The 20,223-nt window shown below is 40.1% G+C and overlaps 1 protein-coding gene across 1 annotated transcript in view; it reads left to right on the forward strand.

Moving 5' to 3' along the window:
- TRPC5 (transient receptor potential cation channel subfamily C member 5) overlaps nt 1–20,223 on the forward strand; it is a 400,026-nt gene that overhangs the window by 83,494 nt on the left and 296,309 nt on the right. Inside the window, exon 2 of the mRNA XM_053699326.1 lies at nt 1,602–2,123. Within this exon, the coding sequence (XP_053555301.1) occupies nt 1,602–2,123 (522 nt within the window). The remainder of the gene's footprint in view (nt 1–1,601; nt 2,124–20,223) is intronic.

Here is a 20,223-nt window from a genome sequence, read left to right on the forward strand (position 1 = left end):
TTTTCCTACAAGCTCAACCCATTTTATTAGGTTGTGGCCTCAAAACACAATATCAGCTAATTTATATATACAAATAAGCCTTAAAAAGCAAATTTCATACATTTTATACTCTGCACTTGGTAAAAAAAAGTAATTGGAAACTCCGTAAGGGAAAAACAATCATATAGTATACTGTCCCGTTAACATTACCCAAAAGAAGGTTCCTAATCCTTATTTCAACAATATTTTGATATTTTTGCCAGTGTATTTAATGTGTCAATAAGGTTTTAAAGGGGTGGCTATAATTAACCCTTACCTTTTCATATAGTAAAATCACAAGTATTTTTACAGAGTAAAGTTTATATGTGGCCCGAGCATACAAATCTTATTGCCAAACATTTCCCTGTCAAATAGGGAAAAACTATATGGGAGTACGCCTTATTATGCCCACTTTATCTCTGATTTTGTTCCCCCCTTTTTTCTAAGATCCCCTAATGTTCCCATCCTCTATTTTTCCTTTAAATTATTCTACCACTTCTTTTTGCTGTTTTTCTACTTAGTGTATTTCTTTTTCTCTAACCCTGTTCAAATTTAAAAAAAAAATATTCATAGTAACTGATTCTTAGATATGAATCACCCAGCTTCTTCAAGCCATGAAAACTTCCTATCCACACATAATTATACAAACATTTAATGCATAATTTAACAATGTAATACATCTTTACGGAAGTCTATGATTCAAACTCATTTAACACATAGTAAAGGTTACAGCAAATGATATAGTCAACATGATGTATTTCTCAAAAATCCGATTAAAAACAAATAAATGGAAGCACCATTTTTGGTTCATACTTGTTGAAATATTTATTCTTGTCAAGTAAAAATATGGAAAGGGGCCTTAAAATAAGAGAATCTGTTAATAAACCCAACAGGCTCTTTTCCAGTCTATTAAAAAGAGTGCTTCAAACTGGCTGTTACAGTGTTATGTCATTATAAAATTTAAAGCTATTCCAATACACATAAAAAAAACTGCTTTCGAATCACTTTGCAGTGAGAATCCTCATGAGCAGTATTCCAAGCAAAAACACTTTTTTATCAGTTTGCACTTTTAACCCCTTGAGGACCAGCGACGTACCCTGTATGTCGCTGGCCTTTTTTTGGGACTTGATTGTTTTATAGCGTGGTCTTGCCACCAGCGTTGAGACTGCTCTATTCCACAAAGCCTTCTGGAGGGAGGGCATTAATAGCGTGTTCTTGCTAGACTTGTGCTATTATGTCCTGAAAAAACCCTTAACGACCAGTGACATACAGGGTACATTGTGGTCATTAAGGGGTTAAACATCTAATTTAATGCATTTTACTTCTTGATTAATTGATTATTGGAATGGAATGTTGCTTTTAAAAAAATAGTGCATTCTCTTTAAAGGCTGCAATGTCACACCCATCTGCCTCTAAATCTAGATTTCCTTTTTTTTTTACAAAACAAAAATATAACCTGATCTAACGGTGCCTAAAGCCTTAGCAATTCCTTGTCTCTTGCTAACTTTGTATTGTTATTGCTTGATAGATTTTCTAGTGCATGGTCTAATAATATTTTATATGCAAATTATTTTTTTATCCAGGTGCCAACATTAATGATGGACACCCAGTTTTCAGAGTTCACACCGGACATTACTCCTATTATGCTGGCTGCTCACACCAATAACTATGAAATTATAAAACTCTTAGTCCAAAGAAGGGTGACTATCCCTCGCCCGCATCAGATACGTTGCAACTGTGTAGAATGTGTCTCCAGTTCAGAAGTTGACAGCCTAAGACACTCCAGGTCTCGGCTCAACATCTACAAGGCTCTCGCCAGCCCTTCTCTGATTGCCTTATCTAGTGAGGACCCCATTTTAACGTCCTTCCGCCTTGGCTGGGAGTTGAAAGAGCTGAGTAAGGTGGAGAATGAATTTAAAGCAGAATATGAAGAACTATCTCAGCAGTGCAAAAGGTTTGCCAAGGACCTTCTTGACCAAGCAAGGAGCTCTAGAGAACTGGAGATTATCCTCAACCATAGGGATGATCAGAGTGAGGAGCTGGATCCTCAAAAGTGTCATGACCTTGCCAAGCTAAAGGTAGCAATAAAGTATCATCAGAAAGAGGTAAGATGCTATAAAACTATAAGAGGAAGAGTATGTAAGATTTATATTATAATTGGTACAATGTAATTGTATTGTGTTGTCTGCTGTTGATGTGGAGAGATTATTAAAACATTTATAATTAAAAACAGATTTCTATTTTTGAAGAATAAAAATGTATCTATGGACATATGTAGGCACTTTTAATGTTATAACTAGACATCAAAATGGGTGTTCATCCATTTATATATATATGTAAGATTTGAGGGACTTTTCCTTGCAAGATTCTAGAATGTGTTTTTTTTTTCTCTTGGCTATAAATAATATAGTAGCATATAGCAATAGCAGGACTACTGTACTCAAAGTTCTTTTTAGAGAGCATTTCACAGAATGTCAACAGTGAAACATAGTTATGTCCCTAGATACTTCAGCTGAAACTCTTGATCAAACCTGATTGTTTCCAGATCTGGTCATGAATCTCATATCTAATTTTAAACCTGGTTTCTGTATATCTTACATGTCAGTACATTTTATTCCCAAACCTTATCTTATCCTTGTGTTTTGAAATTCCCCCTTAGTACTGTAATTTTCACTTCTTTGAGACTGCAATTTGGACTGCAGAATTGATGTCCCATTGGTGTTTTTTTTTTTTTTTTTGGTTAACTATAAAGCTGTGAATGTTCTTCCTGTTTTTTTCTATCAGCCAGTATTAGCTATTAAAATATGATGAAGTGACAGTAAATGTAACCTGAATGTGCTGACTACTGCTCATTTCTATCATTTCCAGTCAGAGAACACACAAACAAGTATTAGATTTTGTTTACATGGAAAAACATTTATGGCTGGCACAATTAACATCCTGAAACTGTCTTTGTAAAAAATAAATATTGTTCAGTTGTTCGAGTAAAGAATTCTTAAGTTTTTTTGATGGTGCATCTGGTTATTTTTTGTTAATTTGCTGTTTGTTGACTGCAATACAGAGGTTTATTTTGTAATATTGTTGTTGGTTCTATTAATACTCAAGGGAATATATTGAGTGATTTATTAAACAGACATGAAATTCAAAATTACTTCCATAAATTCTCAATTTTTTCTTTTTTTTCTTAGCCTCCTGGGCTGTTGAAACTTAAAGGGACACTGAACCCAAATTTTTTCATTCGTGATTCAGATAGAGCATGCAATTTTAATCAACTTTCTAATTTACTCCTATTATCAAAGTTTCTTCATTCTCTTGGTATCTTTATTTGAAATGCAAGAATGTAAGTTTAGATGCCCATTTTTGGTGAACAAGCTGAGTTGTTCTTGCTCATTAGTGGATAAATTCATCCACCAATAAAAAAGTGCTGTCCACCCGGTCTGAACCAAAAAAAAAAGCTTAGATTCCTTCTTTTTCAAATAAAGATAGCAAGAGAATGAAGAAAATGTGATAATAGGAGTAAATTAGAAAGTTGCTTAAAATTGCATGCTCTATCTGAATCATGAAACTCTTTTTAATGGGAGCATACTCATCTGCACATTTATTGGGCTCAATATGTCAGCAGTGTGTGTAGCAATGATATAAAAGCAACCTGAAGGGGGAGCTTTAGAGTTCTTCAGACACTTTATGGTAAACTAAATCAGTGAACATGACAAGTTGTATAGCTAGAAGCAAGGTTTAATAAAGGAGACTGAACACAAACTGAGAGTGTGTATATTTATTTTGGATTGGAGACTTCTAAATAGTACGTGTGAGTAACAGTGAATGAAGACAGAGCTATGGTTGTTTCCTGCTGTGACTCAGCACTGACTTTCTCAGCTAAAGCTTCCTCTACGGGTTGCTTGTATAACTTTCCTACTCACATTGCTGAATCTTGAAATTTTAATTTTGACTTGTGATTATGTATATGATGACTATGCTGGTTTTAAATAAAGATTTATGATGAACATTATGCATTTTCATAAAAGCAAACTTAGACAATAATGATAAGTAAGTAGGCTTAGCTACCTCATAAATCTTCAACCTAGTATGAAATGTGTTTCTTCTTCATGTATCAATTACCTTAATCTTTGGAAAATTTTTGTCATATCATCCTCATCATTTACATCAAGCTATATATGGTAAAGTCACATGGCTTCCATCAGTTTCAAAAACTGCTGTAATGTCTCAATTTACACAGGGGCAGTTCAATGCCTTAAAATTAGGGGTGTTAACAAAGGTCTCTATAAAGTTCCCTATGAAGGGCAGATGGATATCATTGGTGGGGGTTAAACAGTTGCGGCCACTTATTCTTGCTTTTCTTATTTCAAGCCCCTTTCCCCCATTTATTTCTCTTCTTGACCCAGAAAGATCTGAGGAGGACTACAGACACCTTAGAAAATTGGGGTTTAAAAAATGATAATGGATGCCTAACATCCTAGCACCCTCTAGATTCCCTAACAGTCCAAGACTAATCATATGTCCCTTTTATTTATTTATTTTCTTCAAAAATAGTGGTGGATCCCTAACTATTATAAGGGCTTTTCTGCTTTCATTCTGTTGTCATCTGGTCATATGAGCTCTGTGTATATATGATATACTTGGTGGCCATATTAGAAGTGTCAGCATTGACACAGCTATAGACAGCTGGAAATGGTTCCCTTGCAAGTCATGTGGGATCCACCAATATTTGTTAAACTAAACTAAATAACATGGGCATCACCCTAGGCCATTCCCCTTCTTACCCAAAATCCAACAGTTTTCTCTGTTGGAAACATGATCCTTTAACCGTCCTGTGTTTGATCATCAAATCTTTTCTTGTTTTGTTTTGTGCCTGATTTATATTTGTAGGAAAAAGTTATAACTGTTCTTGATAGAAAAATGAAAGGCCATATATTTAGGAACTGAAAACAGAAATAACATATAAGGATAGATTTTTAAATTGTTTACAAAAGGTTATAACTGATGAAGAAAAATCACAATTCATAGGAAAATATTTACTCAAAAATGTTCCTATCATCCATTAAAAAAACATAAAACAATGGAACCTTGTGTCCTTAGTTTTGTACTTTGCAAGGCAGTTACTGATAAAACCAGATACCACAAGTAATGTTACAAAATAAGAGCTTTTAGAAAAACAATGGTAGTTACCAGGCATAGCATATATGAAAAATAATAATAATAATCGTCTAGACACTAAGGGGCTCATTTATCAAGCTCCGTATGGAGCCAGAAACACCAGTTATGAAGCAGCGGTCTAAACACCGCTGCTACATAACCTGTCCGCCTGCACTGAGGAGGCGGACAGACATTGCCGCAATTCAACTTGATCAAGTACGATCGGGTTGATTGATATCCCCTGCTAGCGGTCGATTGGCTGCGAATCTGCAGGGGGCTGCGTTGAACCAGCAGTTTACAAGAGCTGCTGGTGCAATGCTGAATGCGGAAAGCGTATTGCTCTCCACATTCAGCGATATCTGTCGGACAGACACATAATAAATAGGCCCCTAACTGTTTGTACAAAATTAATTATTAAAGGAAATTAAAACTAAATGTTAAACATGCATAGTAAAAATACTTTGTGCCCTACATACTGCATACTGAGCCACGAGTCACACCATCACTGATAGAATGGATCCTTGAGGAGTTCCTTCTTCCACGCTCCTCCACCTCACCTTCCACAAGATTATTGCACGTGCTTAGGACATGCATGAGCTTAACATCACGTCATGTCACAACTCACCACCAGGCGGTCACTGCTTCTTGTTGTGGGGAATGGCCAGCATAGACAGTCACTGGAAGGGGAGCACTAGCAGGAAGTCTGGGTGGTGGGCTCAGGTGACTCCCCTGAGACACAGAACTACAGACAGTAAGGAGGGCATCAAACTGACAAAGAGTGACACAACCACGTGAGCTGGCACTGCCATTATAGCGCTGCATATTAAGAAACCTAAAACCAAATGTCTGGGCCTGATGCTCTTCTAATCCCAGACAGCCATCTTGAAAACCTGGACAGGTGGCAACTCTAATCCCAGATATGTTGCCTCAAGGGAACCCGTGCCACAGAAGAGGTGACACTGTCACGGGAGGAGGATTACTTGAGTAGAATAAATTCCTGCCTGGTGGTGTCACCCCCTGGAGCATGTCACCTGGCATTCTGAGATTTATGGTCACATGCATGGAGTTTAATTGGTTAAAGAGCAGTGTTTGGATGTTTCTTAGCATGGTTTGGGCAGTCCCAGGTTTCATTGAGAGAAATGGGGGAAGTAGCAAGAGGAATAGCTGTGTTGAACTCCCCAACCTTTAATGGAGGACAATTGGGATCTCTGGCTTTCATTCTGTGTATACAGCTGGTTAAAATATTTTTATAATTTGGGAGATTGTCACCACTTATTGCTGGAGGCTTGGCCCATGCAGAAATTATGTAACGTTTAACTATAGGGATTAGCTGTACTGAAGTTTTACTGACAGCGTTTGTCTCTTATATCTTTACACTGTGAGTTCATAGGGGCCGATTTATCATGGCTCGAATGGGGCCAAATACTCCTGTTTCCACGCAAGACTTCAGGCTCGCCGGAAACAGGAGTTAAGAAGCAGCGTTCTTAAGATCGCTGCTTCTTAACTCGTCCACTGCTTCTGAGGATGCGGACATCATTCCACTCAATCGCATACAATAGGGTTGATTGACACCCCCTGCTGCGAATCTGCAGGGGGCGGCATTGCACAAGCAGTTCACTAGAACTGCTTGTGCAATGCTAAATGCCGACATTGTATGCTGTCGGCATTCAGCGATGTCTGGCGGACATTGATAAATTGGCCCCATAGTGTTTTCACCAAACTTTTCTTACTTATTTTCTAGGGTTAAATGTTAAACTGTACTAAACAGTGTAAATTGTAAAATAAACCCTCTTCTATTCCTAAATATGACTAATATTATAATTAAAGGGGCATTAAACCCAAACATTTTCTTTCATGATTCAGGTAGAAAATACAATTTTAAACAACATTCCAATTTACTTCTATTATCTAATTTGCTTCATTCTTTAGATATCCTTTGTTAAATAAATAGCAATGCACATGGGTGAGCCAATCACATGAGGCATCTATGTGCAGCCACCAATCAGAAGCTACTGAGCCTATCTAGATATGCTTTTCAGGAAAGAATATCAAGAGAATGAAACAAATTAGATAATAGAAGTAAATTAGAAAGTTGTTTAAAATGGTATTCTCTATCTGAATTATGAAAGAAAAAATGTGGGTTTAATGTCCCTTTAACAGTAAGTGTACAGCAAAGTAAGCGCCACACAGACACTTAAATGACTTTATCTGACACATTTTTCACTAAAAATAGCTCTTCTAAACTACATGCTATAGCCATTCCCTCAAACTAAGTAGACTAGGTTTTTAGATTAGGATCCTCATGTATGATTGTATATTTCGTTTTTGTGTAAGTCTAGCCTGCTGCCCTCTGAACCTGTAACAATATTAGGTTATATTTACCCTGTACATTTCTCACAGTCAGAGGGGCTCATGCACTCTTATTAAACAACCATGGATCATTTCTTTTTGTAATAATATGAAAAATGAGAATATTTGTAGAGCATAAGATTATTAATGCACAATGCCATAGAGTTACCCATCAAAAATGTGTTGCCCCCTCACCAAATACTGTTTCCCTAGGCACAAGCCTCTTTGCCCTAAACCATTATACACCCCTGCTCAATTTAATTTCTTAAAAACAATAATTATTTTTTTTAACAAAAACAGATTTCAGAATATATTTGTTTTTTAAATCTGCCTCATTCTATTTTAATGCATTTAATGCATAGTAGCATCCCTTTCGCTTTACAGGAATTTAAGAATGTGTAAGAGGAAAGTATTTTTCATTGAATTATAAATAACAGTACAAATGATCATTACTGGAAGTTATGAAAACATTATGTACTGAAATGGGGTTTGCTCCTTAGAATATCATTGTAGTGAAAATAGAATTAAAAAAATATATATAGCAGAGGATTTAATAAATGTTTCTCATACGCATAAAGTTATCATGAGAATGAAAGAGGCTTTCTAGTCCTTGTTTCATTACACAGCATTGTTTAAGCTTAAAGGGACATGGAAGTGATTCATTAGCTTTAATGATTGTTGCCTGAAGGAAGTGAGAAGCAAACGCGCTGTGCACATGTGCACTACTGCTTCAGTCTCTCATCTCCAAGGCAACAAGCACCTAAGAGCAAACTCCCATTGATCATTATATTGTGGTCTCTGATTGGTTGTATTGCCTGCTGTAGGCCATTTTTTTTTTAAAGAAAATGATTGCAACAGAGATGCAAGATTTTTTTTTTTTTAATGACACCCTGCAATATTAAAATGAAATTGGAAATAAAACATTGAACTTAACACATCACTTCTATGTCCCTTCAAAAACTTATTTATTTTAAAAATAATGTTGTTTCTTCTGAAAGCACCTACAGAACTGTTGCTTCCCTCGTTTTCCACTGTGACCCAGATGCACCCTCCTGTGAATTAAACCTTATCTCCTTTGGATTGGCTGCAAGGAGGAGGCTGCATTTGCAAGGCAGTGGAAAACTTGAGAAGTCAGCATTGCCTGTTGCTTCTAAGCAGAAGGAAATACATTTTGAAGAAAAAGGTAAGTACAATATAAAGGGGCATGAAAGCCAACATGTTTCCTTCATGTTTCATATAAAACATTCAAATGTAAAGAACTTTCCAATTTACTACTTTTCAAATTTGCTTCATTCTCTTCCTTTGTATTCTTTGTTCAAGTATCAGCAATGCACTACTGGGAGCTAGCTGAACATATCAGGTCAGCCAATTACAAGAGGTATATACTGTATGTGCAACCACCAGTCAACAGCTTGCTCCCATTAGTGCATTGCTGCTCCTTAGTCCTTATCTACTATTAACAATAATTAATTCCGCAGAGCTCCCAACTCTATTACATTGTTTGTAAATGTCAAAGTGGTATATGCTAATGTTCCTCCCTTTACTCCTCCTCAATAAATATCCTTGTTTTCATAAAAAGAAACTAGACATTATTTAGCCACACACCCATATGGACCCAATAACACCCATTTATTACCAAGTTCGCCTATTAAACATCCAACTCCACCCTTTCGCTGCTGTGAGTATACCCATGTGTCTTCCTCCCCCCCTCAGCTTCCTGATCCAGAAATTGAAGGCAAAAAGTTAGGAGGTATGCTTCTACCAAACACTATAATGCTATCCGAAAATGAACAATAAATAAAGAGCTGTGGATGGTGGAAAGTCCTCACCATAACATAGCAAGCATAGACAACATAGCTTAATTAAGTTTATAAAGCTTTTTTTTTTAATGTGTTGCAATTCATTCTGTATTCATGTTTTGCTATCTAGTACTTATATTTTTTGCTGTTCTTTGCTCTCTTCCCGCATCTTGAAATCTCTAGTGTGGGATCAGGTAGCTCTTGACCCCCCCTAGATTTGAGGAGTAGTTTATATGCAGAATGAATGCATGCTATGAATTTCACAAAACCACCACTGGCTGATTATTTATTTAGCAGACAGAAGGGACATAATTGTTATACATTTATGCATGGCACACATAAAAGATTCATTCAGGCGAAAGAAAATCTCCCATTTCATAAAATGCATGGCAATTTTTTTAGCCAGCTAAAATAATTAACTCCTACATTGTTAACAAAATAGCTCAATAGGTATTAACCTTTGTTTTGATGCTGTCTTACTGTTACAAATACTAATTCCTAAAGAATGAGACAAGACAGAAGTGATGTCTTGTATGTCTCATAAAGAATCCTAGAATTGCGTGTGATAAATTATCTTAATAGAGCTTGTGAATATTGTGAATAACTGGAATGTTGAACAATAGATGCTATGCTATTTTAAAAGGCATATATATATGAAATAGGTTTAAAAACAAAAAAACATAAAAATCCATTACACTAGTAAGACCAACACAGTACAAAAATCTATTATATACCTAAATAACTGAATATTGCAAACTCAATAGGCTCCATTTATCAAAGGCCTTGCAGTAAGAGGGCAGCATCTGCTGTCCGCATTTAACATTGTACAGACCTCTGCTTGTACAATGCCGTGCACGGCCAATCCCACACGAGCAGGGGCTGTCAATCATCCAGATCAGATCTGATTGGGATGATGGAAATCCGCCACACTTTAGGTGTTCTTGAGTGTAATGAAACTTAAAGGTGTTGTACAGGTAGTAACACACATACACAAAAACATAAACACTCATACATACAGATAAAGACACATATACAGAGGCACATTCAGACACACACACATTACGAAATACACACAGACACTTTCAGACATACACACTGATATACTCAGGCACATACATTACTCACCCACAGACAAAAATGTGAATATAAGTAATTGTGAGTATTCGTTTGTGTGTGTAAGTAGCATGCCCCACACCTGAAATAAAAATGTGCTTAGAAACCATGCAAGCAGGGATACACTAAGAAGAATATAAGTATCCATTGAAGGGACACTGAAGTAAAAATTAAACTTTTAATTCAGATACAGCATGCAATTTTAAACAACTTTCTAATTTACTTCCATTAACAAAATGTGCACAGTCTGTTTATATTTACACTTTTCGAGTCACCAGCTGCTAATGAGCATCTGCAATAATTCACAGAATATACATATATGCATTTGTGATTGGCTGATGACTGTCACATGGTACGTGTATGCATTTGTGATTGACTGATGGCTGTCACATGGTACAGGGGGAGTGGAAAAAGACATAACTTTAACATTTGTCAGAAAAAAAATCTACAGCTCATTTAAAGTTCAGACTAAGTGCTATTGCATTGTCTTTTTATCATGCATTTGTTGATTGTGCAAATCTACTGTATTTACTGGTCCTTTAACCTCTCAGATACCAAACAAGACATTTTTCCTTTGACAGTCTCATTTTTTTTGCTTCCTGTCCCTGCCTTTTAAGCTTGTCCCTTGTTGAATGCAGTCTGTATATAGTTTAATATTGTGTGCAGGACAGTACTTCCACCACAGAGGTCGCTGTGGGATTAGTCTCACTGCTTACAGTGTGTTTTTTTTTCTCTGAAATTAAACAGTGGTTTCTGTGGTACTGAAGTATAGCAGTGTGAAGTCAGGTGTCAGGTAAGCGAATTTGTAACATGTGTAATTTGCCCCCATGTTTACTGACTAGCTTTGCTTAGCAGGGGCTTAACACATCAGGATTTTCATGCACTGGTACTGGAATTCACAGAACATGCAAAACATCCAAATTTACTGTGGTATTTCTGGAACGTTTAACCCATTGCCCACTATAGCTGCAGCTGCAAAGATAAAAACATGACTACCTAACAAAATGTCACCTTATTGTGAAACTTTGAATAGTGTCTTAGCAAGTCCTCAGCATATCTGCATATATTGTTCTCAGCAGCCCCAAGACAGCAGTTAGCAGGTTAACCATATTGAGGTAATATCACTGTTTAATTTCAGGCTATGTAATATCTATATAAATTTGTGTGCCTTGTGGTGTCCCACTATACAGATGCTGAAGGGTTAATATTTTAACCCTTGTATGCTTAGGTTGTTACTTGCTGTAAAGTTATTTATCCTATGCCAATTCTGTGCTTGAGAGTAAGGGAGGTGATGAAGAGCTTGAGGCTATAACATTGCATAAAGAAAATGTTCTATGTTAGAGCAATTTCATTGTTACACTATTGCTTGCATATAACCATGTGTTTGCTAAGGGATTAAACACATAGTTAAAGTCAGTTCCAGAGCAGAAATGCACTGCTGTGAGCTAGCTGAGCACATCCGGTGAGCCAATGACAAAAGACAAATGTGTGTAGCCGCTAATCAACAGTTAGCTCCCAGTAGTGAATTGCTGTAACAAAGGTACCCAAGAGAATAAAGTAGTAGTGAATTTAAAAATGACATGCACTGTCTGAATTATAAGAATTTAATTTAAACTTTCCTAACCCTTTAAGAAATCAGTATGGCTAAATTATACTACTATTATTTATGTGCTTATTTTAGTGTGGATTGGAGTGGGCGGAACTTTGCAAACCATGGATGGGTATGGCTTTTCGGCTAAGTGTCCCTGGATTTTTTTTTTTTTTTTATATAAATAGTTTTTATTGAGGTAAATCACATGGCATACAGCTTATGCATTATAACAAAGTGAACAACAGTATAACACAGTATATAAACTACATAACGTAAGGCGTATTACCGCCTCAATTGGTATACGTACCTCGTTTTTACAGAGGCCGTCAATTAGGATCTTACTAAACAATATGGAGTCTAGAGGCTCTTTTCAGTGAATGTACGACTGGGACGGCTTTTGAATTAGCTTGTAGGATTGTTAGGACTATGTAGTAGGGGAATATTGCAGACACAGTCAAGGATTTACATGTATGGGGGTTTAGGTCATTGCACCACTTATCTTGTGGGGGTTAAGAGAGGCTATAGTAATGCCGTCACTAGTCCCCTTGAATGTCCCGTGTCTGGCTTCCTCGTATAGTAGAATGTAGGGGGGTGGCTGAAGGGGTATGGTGGAAGTGTCAGATGTCAGATAGTCTAGTTATGTACCTTATGGGACATAAGATTGTCCCATGGTTCCCAGATAAGGCAGAAGTCAGTCAGTGTCTTGCGTTCTCCGTATACATAATTTTCCATACTTCTAATGTAATTCATACAGTCTACTACTCCTTGCCACCTGGGGGGTTGGCTTTTCTTCCAGTTTCTGGCTACAAGTAGTTTGGTGGAGATGAGGATGTATATTAGTAGGTTTCGTTTAGCTCTAGGGAGTAGGTCCACTCCTAAGTGTAAAATTGCCAAGGCTGGGCTAACTGTTTCAACTAGCTCAAGGTCCTTGCATAGGGTTTCCACCTTTTTCCAGAGACCTGATAATTTTGGGCATGACCGCCATATGTGTGTCGGGGTGCCCCTCTCCCCACACTCTCGCCAACACATGGGAGAGTGATCGGGGTAGAGTTTCTGCAGTTTAGTAGGTACTAAGTGCCATCTCGTAATTATCTTAAAATAAAGCTCATATAGAGTGACACAATGAGTGGCTTTTTTAGTGATACAGATTGCTTCCTCCCAGACCTCCAGTGAGTAGTTAAGTTGTAGATCTCTCTCCCAGGCCTCCATGTGGATAGTTTTGGAAGGGACAGGGTCTCCCAGTAGGCACTGATAATGTGCCGAGAGAGGTTTGTGAAGTTGAAGATTGGCCTTCCAGCGTAATTCCCATGGGGTAGGGTCTCTCAACGCATCTTCTAGGAAGCCCCAAGAACGCATTAACGCTCGAAGGCGTAGGAGTGTAAAATGGAACCTCGGGGTTACAGAGGGTAGGGCCAACATGGCCACATGGGTTTTTAGCTTCTTATTATCATAGAAGTCTGTCAGAGAGACCACTTCCATGGCAGACCATGAGTTGGCAGGGATATCAGGCAAACCCATAAGGAGGCCTCTGATAGAATGTGTGGGTGAGGGGTGTGGGGCTATGAGTCTGTTATGTCTCAATTTCAGCCAGGTCTCCTGGCACCCCTTAACTATGTTGTTAGGAATGCAAATTTTTGTCCGCCAATGTGGAGGGAGCCACAGAAGGTCCTCCAGTTCCACCAGTGCCGGCAAGGATGCCCGTTCTAGTTCTTTCCATCTGGTCTCTGGGAGGTCGTTACCCCACGCCGAGGCTGCCTCATGGTATTTCCTCACGTTAGGGAGGCCCGCACCTCCTCTCTCCATAGGAGCTTGCAGTATATGGGCTGCGACTCGTGGTCTCTTGTCGCGCCAAGTATAGGCATTAAAGAGAGTCTGGAACTTCCGGATCAAAGATACCGGAATTGGGATGGGAATACATCGGAACGCGTACGTGAGCCTGGGCAAGACCATCATTTTGAGAGCCGCTATTCTGCCAAACCATGAGATCTCGCAATACCTATTGGTATTCAATTCGAGTGTGATTTCTCTCAGTAATTTCTCATAGTTTTCTCTTATAATGATCCGTTTGGAATGAGATAGAAATATTCCTAGATGTTTAATGCCCTTCCTGGACCAATTGAAAGGATAAAGGAGCTGAATATTGCGTTCCTCTTCAATAGGGAGGTTGAGGGAATACACCTCCGTTTTACTAACATTTATTTTGTAATATGAAAGTTCGCCAAATTTCTGCAGTAGGCGGAACAGCGGTGGGAGAGACTCTAAAGGTTCCGTGAGGAAGACCGTAAGGTCATCCGCGAATAGAGCCAGTTTCTGAATGGTATCATGGAGCTGGAGTCCCTGTATTTCGGGGCACTTCCTAATGGCTGCGCCTAGCGGTTCGATTGCCAGCACGAACAGTAGGGGGGACAGGGGGCACCCCTGTCTTGTCCCATTCGTTATCCGTATCGTGGGGGAACAGAAGCCCAAGCCCCTCACCACTGCTGTGGGGGATGAGTACAGTGCCATGGTAGCTTTGATATAAGCACTGGGGATCCCAAATGCCATCAGGGTCTGAGTTAAATAATCCCATCTCACTCTGTCAAACGCCTTTTCAGCGTCGAGTGACAGAGTGAGCATGGGTAAGCCCAGATCCGCTGCTTCCGAATATATGTTCAAGAGACGGCGCGTATTATCAGAGCCCTGTCTATTGAGAACAAAACCTACTTGGTCTAAGTGTATTAGTGTCTGGAGGTGTGTGCTCAGTCTGTTGGCGAGGATCTTGGCGTAGATCTTGGCGTCAACATTTATGAGGGAGATGGGCCTATAGCTAGAGCACAGCGATGGGTCCTTGCCCTCTTTGTGAATCGTAGTGATGTTAGCTTCAAGAAATTCCGGAAGAAACTCACCGCGTTGGGCCACTCTATTGAAAAGACAAAGCAAAAATGGAGAGAGTGAGGGACTAAGGGTCTGATAGAAGGCGACAGTGAAGCCATCTGGTCCCGGAGCTTTGTGAGGTGTTAAATCGGCTATGGCCATGCTGACCTCCCTCAATGTAAACTGCTTTGCTAGTGCGGTCTTGGCATCAGCTGTCAGCCTAGGTAGGTCTAGTCCCTCCAGGAACTGACGGATGTCATCTGGGGTGGTTTTAGTCGTCAGCTCAGCTGACGCGATGTTATAAAGGGAGGAGTAGTATTCCGCGAAGGCTACTCCTATTGCTTTAGGGGAGTGGACTGGTCCCTTCTGAGTTGTGATAGAGGCTATCCTACTCTGCTGCGTGCGCTTTCTGAGTTTACTAGCTAACGGCCTGTCTGCCCTATTGCCTTTGTAATAGTATAGCTGTTTAAGTCTATGTAGACTGTCCTGCACTCGCAAGGTTTCTCTTCTGGCGATCTCATCTCTAATGCAGCCTATCTGTCGGGCTAATAGGGATTCGGGGCATGATTTGTTAGCAATCTCTAGAGAGTAAAGCTCTCCATAGAGCTTGGCTAAGGATTGGTATCCTGTCTTACGGCGGTGAGCTAACGTCTTAATGAAGTATCCTCTCAAGAACGCCTTAAGGGCTGCCCAGACCATATCTAGGGTAGTGGAGCCTGTGTCATTGTGTGTCAGAAAGTCAGTTAATTCCCTGAGAAGTGAGGGCACCTCTCTCTCAGTCAATAGTTGATCGGGGAGTTTCCAAGGGGGTCTATTAGTCAAGGTCTGTAATTCAGAGAAGTCTAAATAGACCATGTCGTGGTCTGACCATGTGCATGGTTGGATAGTCGGATTTGTCATCTTATCTAGGGACCAGGAGTCACATAAGATAAAGTCGATCCTTGAAGAGGAATTGTGTGCTTTGGAATAGTGTGTGAAATCTGTAATAGTAGGAGCTAGACACCTCCATGCATCGTATAGACAATGCTGGAACATGAGTTTTCTGAAGGCATTAGAGGTTGACGAGATATTTCTATCTGAGTGAGTGGTGAGGGGGGCCCTCTTATCTCTATGTGGGTCCCATACCATGTTGAGGTCTCCGCCAATGATTAGGTGGCCTCTCTTAAGTTGGTCTACCCTGGCTAAGAACTGCCTTACAAAGGGAATCTGCTTTGTATTCGGTGCGTATACTGAGGCTAGAGTGTATTGGATGCCATTAAGTTTACAGATTAGTATGAGGAATCTACCTTCTGCATCTTTCTCAATGTGCTCTAGTGTGTAGGTTAAATCTCTACTGAGTAGAATTGCCACTCCTCGTGTCTTCCCTGCGTTATTAGAGGCGATTTCGCAGATAGGGTAATGTCGCGTGCCCTTAATGGTATTAGTTTCTCCTGACCAATGTGTTTCCTGGAGGAACAGAATGTGGATCTTATGTGTACGGATATAGTTTAGCAAGAGTTTCCTCTTTGTAGGGGAATTGAGTCCCTGCGCATTGAGAGTAGCTATTCTGATCGGTGCCATTACTAGGGTCAGTTAAGGGCAAAGGGGAGGACACAGCCGTAATGCAGGGTATAGGGAATATGGGGGCTGCTATCGAGGAGCCAGAAGCGGTAGTCTGTCAAGCTGTGGTGTCTGCTATAGTTAAGGAATCAAGTGTCCTGAATATTACTCTTATGAAAGAGTAACAAGAGGGTATAGGAAAAAAAGTGTCAAAGAATCACTTTCGCAATGAGTGTCTCACCTGATATCTATCAGGGGGGCACAACTATTTTTGTGGGGCGGAGATGTGCTGAGGTCAGCCATTGCCTCCGCCAAACCCAATAACAATATTAGTTTTATAATATAACATAATTATAACACAACATACTTAAATTTATATGTAACAAGTTAAACAGTAATAAACAAAAACATATAATCAAACTATCAACCCAGAGGGGGAATGTGCTCTGTCATCTGACCAAGTGACTCCTTGAGAAGAGGTGTTAGATATCTGTCCATTAGGGCTGTAGAAGTATCTGGCTTATAGTGTGGGTCTTAGTCAAAGAGGGGATATGATTTACTGGCTGGGTGGACAGCCTTATAGTGATGCTAAAGTGATAGGTAGCTAAGTCTGTGTTAATGAGCTGCTTCTGTGCAAGGTCGGGGGGTTGCTGTTCTAATTTACTTATATACTCTGGTCTTACTTTCCTCTAGCGGTCATATTATAGCTAGTGTCACCTATAGTCAGATGTAGTTATGTTATCATTTAGGGGCAAGTCTGGTGTGGGTTCGCAGGATACAAGGGTCAGGAGGAAAGTCAGAAGATATAGTGTGGAGTCAGCTGGCCAGATCACTATCGGTGTATCTTATAGGTAAATAGTCAGAGCAAACATTTCAGAGTAATATAAGGAACATATTTAGAAAAAAAAAAAAAAAAAAACATAACTAGGGTGAGACATTACAGGTCATCCTTCATGCAATCAGCAATAAACATAGGAGGAATCCTGACTGGTTATACTAGATAGTATCAATGCATATATTGTGTATATTGAGTGTTCTATGGTTAGAACGTTAGTAGGGAAAACAAGTACAACTTGTATTTAGAATATAGCACCCAGTGGGGTTAACATTTCTGCTACAAAACTATGGAAGTATGAAAGTACATAGTTCAAGTTAGTATGAAATCTGGATGTCTCACCCATCTTCATCTGTGGCCTTAGGTTCCTTCTGGAAAGCTTGCGTGGGAGAAGCCCACAAAAGTCTCTGGATCAATGCAAAACTGTATTAATAGAGTTGTAAACGGATTCCCTATGCGTCTTCAGCTAAGGACAAGTCCCTTGAGTCCAGGGATCTTTTGGAAGTGGGTGCCGGCCATTGTGGCAGCGGTCTCCAGGTTGGTGCAGAGGCCCTAAGTCCGCTGTTCTCAGCAGGACCAGGGTCCCGGTCCCCCGAGTCCCGTGGGAGCAGTTCCCATTTCAGCAAAAGTTCTCTGGCCTGTTGTGGCGTCGTGGCGAGGAATTGCTGGCTGTCTTTGGTGATGAACAGTCGTACTGGATAGCCCCATCGATATTTAAGGCCTTGTTCTCTGAGGATCTTGGTATACGGATGATAGTGCCTACGAATTTGGAGCGTATGTGAGGAGAGGTCAGGGTAAATCTGCAGGTCAGCATATTTATCTGGTAATGACTTTTCTCTTGCAAGAACCCGGATGATCTTTTCTCGGAATGTGTAGTAGTGAAGCTTGGCTATTACATCACGGGGCTTCCCTTCATCTGCAGATCGAGGTCTGACCGCTCTATGTACTCTGTCAATGAGGGTTTCATTGCCTAGATCAGCGCCCAGTGTTGTTTTGAACAGGTCTTGTAGGTAGGCAACCAAATCCTGTGGTTGAACAGTCTCTGGGATACCTTTGATTCGAATGTTATTGCGGCGCGACCTGTCTTCCAAGTCTGCTAACTTTAGTTCTAGGTCTGTTATTTGGCCAGCCAAGCATTGGGAGTAACTCAGGAGATTTGTATGGTCCACAGCGAGATCTTCCTGTCTGCGCTCCAGCACATCTGTTCGCTCTCCAATGCTGCCTATATCTTTTTTAAGGTCAGCATGGGATTTGTCGAATTTCCTTGATAGAGAATCATGGTGGGATGCTAACAGTGTTGTGATAGAGTCCATCAGGTTGTTAGGGGCACCTTCTATGGATGGTAATCTGGAAACTCTTTTCGTTAAGGTTTTGCCAGGTTGGGTGTCCGACTGGCTCCCAGTATCAGAACCATCATCCTCGGATCTTGCATGAGTCATTCTGGTCGGGTGCTGGAAATGGTCAACGACCGTTCTTTTAGGGGTGGCGTGTGATTTTTGCTTCCTTTTATGGAGTTGAGACATTATGGGCCTGGGCTCCTAAATGTGATCCTAAGCTGTTTTATTTTCTTTGTTCTTGCTTTTAGTGGGAATCCGCTTACTCCTAGTATGTTGGTTAGGTGCTCATGGGTTGGCGGGGTCGTGGGCTGTTGCTAATGGACTTACATGTTAATGTGTCTTAGAGCCTCGTGGTAAAAGGAGAATGCTGCAAGTAGATAGCAGGGTCTCAGCTGTTATGGTAACATAGGTAGGTCCGCAGCCTTGCTTCTGAGTGTCTAATCCCTCTCCCAGGGAGTTGCCCCTGCAGGGCGATATGGGGCAAGGTACTAGGGTTATGACCCGCAGGCAAAAGGGCCGGCGGGAAAGGGGGGAGAGAGATCAAGATTCCAAAAGTACAACAGTAACCCAGTAGAGGAAAAGGAGAGTGGGTATGACCCGTGGGCACGGGGGCCAACAGAAAAGGGAGAAGAGAGCCCTGTTATCTGATAGGATATATTGGTATTTCAGTAACTTTAGTAGATAACACAGGGAATATAATCCACTATTGCCTTTATTAATGTACTACCTAGATCTCAGCAATCATGAGGAGGCACCCCTTTAAATATGAGCTTGATTGGAGATCTTCACTTTATGCACAGTGTATTTCTGTAGCTTTTTTGCAGTGCAATCCTGGTAACATAGAATATTGTAGTTTAAATGTAAAAGACAGTTTGTGTTGTTGGGTTTAAATCAACCGTGATGACAGATAGCACTAGAAAGAGGATATATTTATGTCCTTGTCAGTGTATTTCTCAATCCTATTGCTGTTATGGGATCCGGAGGGGCAGATAAACTTTGCAGCAGCCACCTCTCAAATCCGCCCGTGTTTTCTTCTCCTCAATTTATAGAGAAACTAATGTAATTATACACTGTCAGCACCGCTTAAAGCACAGTCTCTATTGGTAGTTGGTAAGGTATGAAAGCCGTAAGTTGCTATACTGTAATGTTAAGCTCAGGCCCCACTTATATACTCTGGTGTCAATGAGTAGAATATCTGTTCCTATCGGCCACTTATAGGCCTCAAAATCCAATGAGGAGGTACTATAGGCTGAGCGCAGGGATTATTAATACGGCTAATATACAGTGTTTATAGAAAGGTCTTACCCTCCATGCAGTTCTAAGGATCAGTAGTTATTGATCTGTCTGGGCTGGTGCCGTTTACGGTTTTCCGTTTTTCTCCCCTGGACAGCCTGAGATGCGGAGAAAAAATGGTGGATGTTCGCGCCAGGGCTGAGATGGCGCACCTACAGACTAACAGGCTTCACTTGCGGTTGCTCTGTGTCACCGCTGGTCATCGGGTTCAGCCGAAGTCTCCGGACAACGGCTAACACTGTGGCCTGTAGATTGATCCGGTGAGTCCTGGTCAAGGATGCGGATGACCGCTCAGGTATTTGGTGACTGAGGTAATCCTAATCTCTGGTGGTCACGATGCTG

The sequence above is a fragment of the Bombina bombina genome, chromosome 1 (assembly GCF_027579735.1).
Source record: "Bombina bombina isolate aBomBom1 chromosome 1, aBomBom1.pri, whole genome shotgun sequence".
Lineage (NCBI taxonomy): Eukaryota > Metazoa > Chordata > Amphibia > Anura > Bombinatoridae > Bombina > Bombina bombina.